The sequence below is a fragment of the Malus domestica genome, chromosome 04 (assembly GCF_042453785.1).
Source record: "Malus domestica chromosome 04, GDT2T_hap1".
NCBI classification, from domain to species: Eukaryota; Viridiplantae; Streptophyta; class Magnoliopsida; order Rosales; family Rosaceae; genus Malus; species Malus domestica.
In genome coordinates, this window is record NC_091664.1 from 25342914 (window position 1) to 25353351 (window position 10438).

At 37.0% G+C, this 10438-nt stretch overlaps 2 protein-coding genes, 1 long non-coding RNA gene and 1 other non-coding gene across 4 annotated transcripts; 3 read left to right on the forward strand and 1 right to left on the reverse strand.

Annotated features, from left to right (window-relative positions):
• The first annotated feature begins 1546 nt into the window (after positions 1-1546).
• Positions 1547-1716, forward strand: MIR164F (microRNA MIR164f). Its single transcript, NR_120882.1, has one exon. It is a non-coding gene; the product is annotated as a microRNA MIR164f (primary transcript).
• Positions 1648-2922, forward strand: LOC139195335 (uncharacterized). The gene is made up of 2 exons (XR_011580166.1): positions 1648-1825; positions 2733-2922. It is a non-coding gene; the product is annotated as an uncharacterized lncRNA (long non-coding RNA).
• A 1903-nt stretch (positions 2923-4825) lies between these two features.
• LOC103427641 (pentatricopeptide repeat-containing protein At2g38420, mitochondrial) lies at positions 4826-7479 on the reverse strand. The gene has a single exon (XM_008365708.4). The coding sequence runs from the start codon at positions 7356-7358 to the stop codon at positions 5883-5885; it is 1476 nt and encodes a 491-aa protein (XP_008363930.3). The 5' UTR covers positions 7359-7479; the 3' UTR covers positions 4826-5882.
• A 1195-nt stretch (positions 7480-8674) lies between these two features.
• Positions 8675-10195, forward strand: LOC103427706 (protein LURP-one-related 10-like). Its single transcript, XM_008365781.4, has 3 exons — positions 8675-9121; positions 9553-9780; positions 9924-10195. The coding sequence occupies exons 1-3, from the start codon at positions 8825-8827 to the stop codon at positions 10107-10109; spliced, it is 711 nt and encodes a 236-aa protein (XP_008364003.2). The 5' UTR covers positions 8675-8824; the 3' UTR covers positions 10110-10195.
• Positions 10196-10438: the final 243 nt, after the last annotated feature.

The window sequence follows — 10438 nt, forward strand, 5'->3', positions numbered from 1 at the left end:
CTCGAGAAGGCCTTGGTACGTAGGGCAGGTCATCGTCTTAGGATTGTAAGATTTTCTGTGCATAATATTCTTGATGAATATAATTTCCTTCTAGCTACTAGTTAATTGTCAACACTAAAACTAATTAATCAAGAGATAGAAATCTAATCAGAAAGCTTGTGTTGGATGGGTTAATTAAGACAGCATAGGGACAGCGGTAGTGGACCAGTGTTAGTTGGATGAAGGGCAAGATGCATGTGATATATATGCACTAGAGCCTCTGTAATTATGTTTTAAGTTTGAAATGGAAGGGGATTATGTCCAACACAAAAGCTGCAAGTGTTATTAATTCACACATGTTACAACATATGTATTTATTTATTACTATTAATTAGATTTTCAGCTATAATATCAATCATGTCGTCTAATTACTTCACAACTCGTGAATTAGTACAATTACATAACATTATGGCCATCAAACGCAAATATTTTTCTTAGTGGTGCTGGTATGGAGTAACAAGTGTGGCAGATTCACTATATACTAATGCAGCTAGCCAATATCTAGATAGCATGATCTTCAAAATAATATTAACACCTACTTTGTTATGAATTAAAAACAATGATGTCAGTGACTGAGATACAGAAACGCACTTTCTTACTCGGCCTTTTTCTCTGATAATGATTTTAGCTGGTTGGAAAGCCACTGACCTTTGTGTATATGCACTCCAAAATTTGTAGGGTTTCTGTGGACAGCAGTCACCATCCCATTAAGAAAATGGTCACACCGGCAAAAGGCAAAACTTACAGTACTGGGTACTGCCAAATGCACTGCTGATCATATATTCCTACAGTTCAGGTGGGTATATATGATCATAAAACTTTTAAACAAAATATTAATGCGCCTACACTAATAATATTGTAGTATCTGATATTGGCTAATAGTGATATCGTGATATTGTGGTGATGTGGTCCTGTTGTTGCAAGGTATCACAATTTGTGTGGACCCCTACGCATCATGGGGTCCTACACCCAACTAAGCCTTGCAGTACTATTTCTTTTTAAAACATTTATTTAAATTTTTAAATTGCTTCTCGAGTCTCTTTTACGTGTCAAATTACAGTTTAATACATATTGAAATAATTTATTAATTAGGGTTTTTTCTATTTTATTGAGTATGCTTTGCATCTAAAAAAAAAAAAACACAAAGATCCTCTTTTATACACATTTTAAAATGCGATCGATAGGTAAATGGAAATGACTAGTTACATCAAGGAAGGAGCCAATTATTTCCTTGTTTCTCCATATACCTTTAACACCCCTCATTTGCCTGTTTTGTTATAAATGAGTGGGCTAGCAGGGCAGAGAAGTGCAGAAGAGTGTCTCAGCTGATTCACCGTTTTGATTAAGATCACTTTTCCCTCTCTCTCTCTCTAACCTAATGAGCTTGTTTGTGAGAAGGGTAGCTCTAGGTAGCTCTAGGTAGCTAGCTAGCTAGCTCGTAGTGCCGTCCTCTCAGTCGAGTGTTGAGGAAATTCTAAAATATATATGAGAAAGGTGAGTTGAGCAAGATGGAGAAGCAGGGCACGTGCATTTCTAACTCATTCGATCGCGTATACTGAGATATATATGTATATGTATGTATGCTTTTTATTTAGCAGCTGGGAATTTATTACAAGTTTATATGTGTGTCTCATATCCAGTGATGAGTTAGTTGTTCATGTGCCCCTCTTCCCCATCATGACCACTCCACCTTGTTGCTTCCATGAAGATTGTTACCGTGGATCATAACCATGCAGACATTTCAATTCAGGTGTTCAATAATGCTGAATAATTAGCTCCACTTCAGGTGATCGTTTTCGCTGCATTTTCTTAATTATATATGTAAATACACTTAGCTTGATATTTTTGAATTTCCAAATTGGATAAAGAACTTGCAATGCTAATTAATAGTATTACCTGTAAGGATAAAGAGGTCAAGAAATCTTAATGTGTTTCTGCAGTGTTCATAGGTTTGAAATGGTGCTCCAATAAATTTTCAACAAAATTCGTGGCAAATTATATTGAACTTTAACTTCAGTATTTTTGGTATTTTGTTTTGGTTTCCAATTGCTCTCTCTCTCTCTCTCTCTCTCCCTCTCTCTCTCTCTCTGATCTTATATTGAACTTTAACTTCAGTATTTTTGGTATTTTTTTGGTTTCCAATTGCTCTCTCTCTCTCTCTCTCTCTCTCTCTCTCTGATCTTATATTGAACTTTAACTTCAGTATTTTTGGTATTTTTTTGGTTTCCAATTGCTCTCTCTCTCTCTCTCTCTCTCCCCCCCCCTCTCTCTCTCTCTCTCTCTCTCTCTCTTTCTCTCTCTCTCCCTCTCTCTCTCCCCCCTCCCTCTCTCTCTCTCTGATCTAGATTTATTTCGGTATGTGGTAAATATGCAGATGATAAATTGATAATCACTGTATGAAGAAGAATGCTATCTGGGTTACCTTTGTGTTACGATCATAAGATTAGTGCAGCAACCATTTTCATATAATTAAGGGCATAAGCAACCATGAAGCTCAATAATTTCCCTATTTTCTTTTTCTTTTTTGAAGGATTAGCAACTTGTTAGATATGTAATACTAAAAAAATCTAAAATTTAAATAATACAGGAACTAAATTAATATTATGTACCCTTAATTCTGATAAACACTAACTGTTTTTTTTACATAAAAATTCATCCAAAGTGGTATTGATAAAAGAGCAATTGCTTTTTAGGTTTTCATTTGTCCCCCTAGCTAGTATGAGGAGGAAAGTTTTCCAATCGTGGAAGTAAATAATGCTTTTGAAAAGCAAGCAACCCCGTCAAGGTCTTACCATAATTGCTATGAACATCATTTTTATAACAATGATATATTTGGACAGTATGAAGTGTGATTACCATTAATCCTTTTCACTTTCTCACTAATTAACCTTTTCTTTTCGTTTCTTAATTTCTGGCATCCTTCATATTGCTCCTGTTGTCATTCTTGTGCGGATACTGATCGAGGTAAGTCAACATATTATGAGGGACTTTCCTGCAACGGTGATATGCTCTTTTTTATGTCTAAATGACAAAGAGGGACTTGCCTGCAATAGAATTTTAAAATTATGAGTAGGGACTTGCTTACAATGGAGATATACTTTTTGTGGTATTCCTTTTACGTTGTCTTTCTCACTTTTATGTGATTACAAGATAACGATGAGTGAGAAAGACACGTAAGGGCTATTATATCACCGTCGCAGGTAGGTCCCTCTTCGTCTTAACGACAAGACAATGAGATGCTTCTACCTAACTAGTCCAACTCTACTTCATGGTTTTGCAAGAGGGGGCTATAGGATGTGTGGTTTGTGTTGGTGAATGAATGAGGTTTGAGTGTAATTTGTGTTTGTAGAAAGTGGTTGAAGCGTGGTTCATATGTATATATTGTGCGATTTTTCATACTTTATCGCAATTTAAATATTTTTAAGTAAAAATGTTCACATAATAAAGTGCAATTAATGCAAACAAATATTTTTGGTATTTCAAAAATCTCATTTGGCACTCCAAATTTTTTGTAATTGGAAAGAAAAATACACTTGTAAGGAGTGTAGAATGAGATTTTTTAAGTGCTAATAGCAGTTCCCATAATTTTTTAAATTAACGGAAAGAAAAAATTAAGGTAAAACGATATTAACAATTTTTAACCTAAAATTTAGGTCATACCATTAGAGAAAAAAATACAGTTTCTAGCTAAATCTAAAAGCCAAATTCCAAAATTTGTGTTGGCCTTAAACTAACCATTGGAGTTGGTCCTATCGGTGAATCCTACCCCCTTTAAATTAAATTGGAAACATGGTACCACCACCAAGGAAACACCACAACATCTGTCTCTATTCCTTCTCATCCACGTCCGACTGACAGCGATTTGCAACACAAATGCATCCATAGCTTCTTGATATGTTTCTAATCCAACTTTTTAACAGTGTAGTTAATCTCTGCTTCGTGGTTTAATAGCTGATTAACTTCAAGTTAATTCAGTTCGTGAGAGTGTGACTGCAGATTTTTTTGCTCTTCCCTGCAAATAAGTAGCCCTGTTCACACCGACAAAACTTTTCATGTTTTGGAAAGGCGACAAACAGCGATCTTTGGATGCTTCAATGATTTGATTTCACTGGAAAAAAAAAAAAAGTGCAAAGCCAGAAAAATCTGATTATTTTATCTCTTTTATTTGTTGGTTTTTTATGTTTAAAGTAAATGGCTACTATTTTTCCCACACAAAGCAAGATAAGATGGCACTTTTATCTTTTTTCTCTCAAAAGTTTTCAATACCTTGACTTCAAAACTCACATTATGAATTGAAGGGAAGTAGGCGATGAGGTTTTGCTTCCGCATGAGTGACATCGTGGCTTAATTTTGGCTCAAAAGAACTACACAGTCGAACTGCTTGGATTGAGTGATCGAGGACAGTTGACAACAGTCAAGTATTTGTTGGTATCAAGTGTCTGTAGGTCGTACCCAGTGCACAAGGCTCCCGCTTTACGCAGGGTCTGGGAGAGGTGAATGTCGGCTAGCCTTACCCCCATTTTATGGAGAGGCTGCTCCCAAATCAAGTGTCTGTAGGTACTCAAGGAAAATTAAAATGGTTGCATTTCGACTTTAAGGACAAGCAAGGGACCAACCAGTATCATATATACCGAAATCGAGACTGGAAGTACCAATATATCTACCGAAATCGAAACTTAAATACTTAGTTCTAGAGAGTTGCAAAGCATAGCATATTGTCTAACAATCCAAGCACTGAGAAAGAATAAAAATAAAAATAAACCTCAAACTTATAAAGCATGGGTAATTTTGAAGAGTTTAAAAGAATAATTTCATTGCTCTTTTGCAGAAATTGTCATCATCTAATATGTAAAAGAAAGGTATCAACTCAAAGGTAATGCTTCTGGTAAAGAAAAAACCAAGAACAAGAGTACACCAGCATAGCAAGTACGACAGAAGATTCTAGGTTGGTACAAATGCATATACAGTTTTATGCCAAACATTCTCGGACGAAGAAATGGACAAAAGACCGGCACAAGTACAGCACGACGTGCCAGGCTCGGTTGCCTCTCTTAAGCAAAAGATTAGAAGTAAAGGAATCTGATGCACATGGATGCAGCTAACTTATGCTTCAGCCTTGCATTGTGCTGGTGAAGTCAATCAACTGTCGCTGTGGATTCTATATGGTACAAACAACTAATGGTAAATGTATAACAAAGAGATGCACAACTTACTGGTCCTCTGTTAGTGCTATAAAGTGCTATAATTGGCCCCACCAAACCAGTCCAAATAGTCTCTTTCAAATCGGGTTTGGATCCTGAGCTAAGAAGCAGTGCTTCCCGAGCCTTTTCTCTGGGAGCAACGTTCTTGTCAACCATTTTCTTCAGCAATTCCATTGCTTTACAAACCAAACCCCTTGGCCACAACCCGTAAATTACCTCACTGAATGAGGAACAAAAACGAATGAGAACCTTATCTAACATTGCTTCCACAAAGACACAAGCTTCATCAACATCTCCTTTGCACAATAGACCATCCAACATAACCCTAACTCTCTTGCTCTACTAAGCTCCCCGTTTTTGCATAATGCCTTTACCAAGATGTTATAAGTAAACGAATTAGGCTTGCACCCCAGCTCTCCAGACACGAAATCATGTTTAATCATGCCTCCATATTGTTCTGATTGCACAAACCATGATAGACAATGCCCTTTGACGATGGGATTTGTCTACTTTGTTTTTTCCCTTGCATCTTTTTTACTCTTACTTTTTTGCTACTCCGAGGGACTTGCAATTTAAATATACCTGGTAAGTATAAACATCAGATGCACTGTTTACTGGTGATCCAAGTCAGTGCGCCATCACCTATGGAAGTGCTACTATTGGCTCCACCAAACCCGTCCAAGTAGTCTCCTCTAAGCTGGGTTCAGATCCTGAGCTAAGGAGCAGTGCTTCCCAAGCCTTTGATCTGGGAGCAACGTTCTTGGCAACCATTTTCTTCAGCAATTCCATTGCTTTACAAACCAAACCCCTTTGGCACAACCCATAAATCACCTTATCGAATGAGGAACAAAAATGAACAATAACCTTATCTAACATTTCTTCCATAAAGACACAAGCTTCCTCAATGTCTCCTTTGCCAAACAGACCATCCAGCATAATCCTATAAGTCTGCAAGTTTACCCCAACACCGTTTAACGTCATCTCACGCATAAGATTTCTAGCCCTCCTAAGCTCCCCACTGTTACAAATTGCCTTCAGCAAGATGTTATAAGTAATCAAATTAGGCTTGCACCCCAACTCTTCCATAGAAGTAATCATCATCAATCCCGATTGAACTTTATTCTGCTTACACAAACCACTTATATACACATTGTAGGTATAAACATCCGGAACCAAACCCAACACAAGCAGCTCATCAAAAACCTGATCCGCCTTCTTGAAATCCCCTTCCGCGATAAAGCCATGTAAGACCATGGTATAACAAACAATGTCAGGCTTAATTCCTTCCTCCTTCATCTTAACCAACACATTCAAGGCATCCAAACCCCTCCCCTGTTTCACCATAACCCTAATCACATTGGAATAGTCCATCATCCCAGGACAAAACCCAAGTATCTGCATTTCTCCCATAAACCCCATAACATCAACACACTCTGAATCCTTTTGTTCACACAATGATAACAATATCAAACCGCAAATCTTCACATTCAAACCATAACCATTATTCATCATACAATTCATAATCTCAATAGCATATCCAACCTTCCCAATTCCACACAAAGCACTGACCAAAATCCAAAAACTCGATTCTTCGAGCCGGATGCCCATTACGTGGCTCCTGAGCAAAATCTCGGGAACCAATTTAAGACCTTCACAGGACCCACAAAGCACATACAACAATGCATTGAGAGAGTGAGCAGAAGGGACACACCTGAACTTGGGAATTCTGTAAAACAGATCAATTGCGTCCTGGGTTCTGCTCCAACGGCCATAAAAACAGATTAGATGGGAAAAAATGTGCTCCGGCGTGTCGAACTTTTCGACTTTTTCGAGCTGGCAGAGAACCGGAACGATGTGGTCGAACTGGGAGGTTTTGGTGAGGGTTTTGAGGACAAAGTGGTAGGCTTCCGGGGTTGGGTCGACGTTGTAGGTTTTAAAGGAGTAAATGAGCGTCGGAAGAAGGTGGCAGGGTGGCGGCAATGATTTTTTGAGGCTTTGGAAGGCTTGGTTTTGGTTGAAGATTTGTTGCCATCTGGTGTTGTACGGCGAGACCGGCCATTTCCTGTGCTTTCTCAGGAAGAATTTGCTACTGGGTTTTAGTGCAGATGCTCTCACCATTTTTTATTCGATTTGAAACTCGGATTGTTTGGGTTCATCTGTTTGTTTCAGGTGGGAAATACTCGTTGGGATATATCGGTTTCTGCAGCTTCTTGCAGGGAACACGACGACCAAAAACGACATGTAGTATTTTGGGCATATTAACGGGCTGGAATAATGGTCCATTGGGTTTTTACTTTTAAATTTTTTTTTATGTCGAACAATTTTGGTAAAAAGAAAAGAGAACTAAAAAGACTCGATTTATTCGGTTTGGTTCGGTTCTATTTATGATTTTGGATTTTCATTTTTCCATGCATAATTTATATGCAACTGATCTCTAATGATCAATCAACCCTGGCTATCGATCAATTTATGGTTTTGCAGAATGTTAGTGTCGGTCAATCAATTATATTGTGTCGATAACTTGATTGTAATGTGTCATTGCAATTAATTATTCAAATTTCGCAACTATCACGTGTTGAAGATAACCTCTTTTGTTCTAGTGACCTTTCGATTTAAATTTCGCAACTAATTATTGGCTATTAAATGTTAAAACAACATTTGGGATCAAAGTTGAAAACTGGAAGCTGGAAGATACCTCAAAATTTACGTGAGACCAAATCATGGTAAGCAGTACAAGAAAAGAGAAAAGTCATGGTATGTAGTATTCATCAAAACTTAAAATATTAATAGACAACAAGCGTGTACAAGTTAAGATATGATACTAGGGTTTAGGTAAGAAACGGGTCAAAAAGTTACTAGATAAAATGTCGTTTCAAACAATCATTCTCAGTTCATGGAGCTTGTTTATATCGTCTTGCACAAAAATTGGTTGAGGCGAATAGGAATAGACAATATCCTTTGGTATACTTGCTTGTGACTTTAGCATTGATTTACACATTACGACTATTTTGGTGAATTTTTTTTTTCAATAATTTGAGAAAGATATACAATTTTACTAATATTAATATTGTAGTACGATATTTCTAATATATGAGAGCATGTTATTGCTGATAACTATAAATGAAAGTATGGTATATCTTTGGAAGCTTTTTATTTTGATCCCGTTTTTGTAAGTTCATGGCTCCGCCACATCTCATCATAGTTTAAGAACCTTAACACATGTTCAATGTGTTAATCAACCATGTTTTTAGGACGTCTTCGTACAGCTGTAGAGGAAACTTCACTACAATTTAGGTTTTGTTCAACACGCTAGTATGCATATTATCATGAGACCAAGTCGTGGTATGCAACATGGATTACGACTTTATATTTGACGGTAGAACCAAAACCTTGGATTTCCTACCCTATATCTATATAATGCTGCTTTAAACTTTATCACCAACAAAACAAAGTCTTTTTGTTGAGTTTGCCATATTCTGATTGACTAGTCAATATACGAAATACGTTTTGGTATAAGCATATAACCGTCCGCAGTGCCAAGATTGTCTTTCCATAAATAAAAAACCACGACATCGAACATTTCTATGATCATGAAACAAGCAGAACCTAGCGCACCATCGTTAGCATCTGCTAACCCGGATCCCGGATCAGCAGCGCATGCTAATCCCACCGCCCCGATCGTCAGCCCTCACTTTTGCAGTCCTAACCCTGTGGTTATTGAAATTGTCAGAAAAGTTCGAACCATAACAGGTGACAAATTTGTAGTCGCTGATGTCAATGGTAACATGATTTTTAAAGTTAAAGAAGCTCATTTCAGCTTTCATGATCACCGAGTCTTGCTTGATGCTGCCGGACATCCTATTATCACTCTAAGAAGGAAGGTAAGAACATAAAACTCATTGATATATTATGTAGCTCTTGAACTTTAACTATTGTTTGTGAATTAAAGTCTCAGTTCATAACGTAATGTTGCTAGTTAGTGAATGTAAACCATATATTCTGACACGAATCAGCTTCATTAATAATTCTGACAATATGATAGTTTAACGAGATAATACTTTTGTTAGTTTATATACTAATTCTATTGCACTTAACCAACTTTTTTTTTATATTCTCAAATAAATAATGCATGTAGTCTAATATTTTAGTGGATAGAGTGTTGGGTTTCTATGAATGCGTTTCGGTTCAAAACTCTCATTCCTCTAATTATTGTAATAATTTCGAACTCTCCCCCTAATAATTAATAGTAAAAAAAAAAAAAGTATTCTCAAATAAATAAATAAACTAACTTATTGGTATGTTTTTTGTATAGTTCAACACTGCACATGAAAGATGGCAAGTTTTCAGGGGGGATAGCAAAGACTCAAGGGATCTGATTTTTAGTGCTAAGAGATCTTCAATGTTCCAATTGAAGGCCAAGTTGGATGTTTTCTTAGCACAAAACATAACAGAGAATGTACCTGACTTCAAGGTCAAAGGAAATTGGTCTGAACGATCTTGTGTCATACATGCTGGGGACTCCTCAACCATGCTTGCCCAAGTAAGCTTTCATCAATTTTATATTCAGCCATAATATCTTATAATTAACATAATTAAGCAATCAGAAGCTTAGTTTGTTTCTTCAGAAACTTAATTTCTCCACAAGTACTGACTGGGATAAATATGTTATGGGGAAAATTGCAGATGCATAAGAAGCACACAGTTACACCCGTGTCATTTGGCAAGAACAATTTCACGGTGACAGTGTATTCGGGGATTGACTACGCATTCATTGTCGCGCTTATTGCAATTTTTTGTGAGATTAACACTCCCTCGAGCTCGGGCTCAAGCGTCGGGGTGACTGATTTGCATGGATTTACTACCTCTTAATTAGGAAATGATGCATCTTTATCCTTTGGCTTTGTGCTTTGTTTGGGCCTTGCCCTTGTTTCTATTTCATTAATCATTTCTAACAATACATAGGTGTCGATTTATTATAAAACTCCGGTGACCAAGAAAATGATCTGGAGATGAATTTGCTCAAACAAGACAACAATAGTGAACCTCTAAATAGCTACCACATATACAAAAGCTTCACACATCACCCATACAAACTATCATAAGACAATAGGTATAACAAACTTGTATCGGCAACTGCAAAAGGTCATCGCTGAATAACGAGGTCACATAAAATCATTCCGGAAACGAGACCACATAAG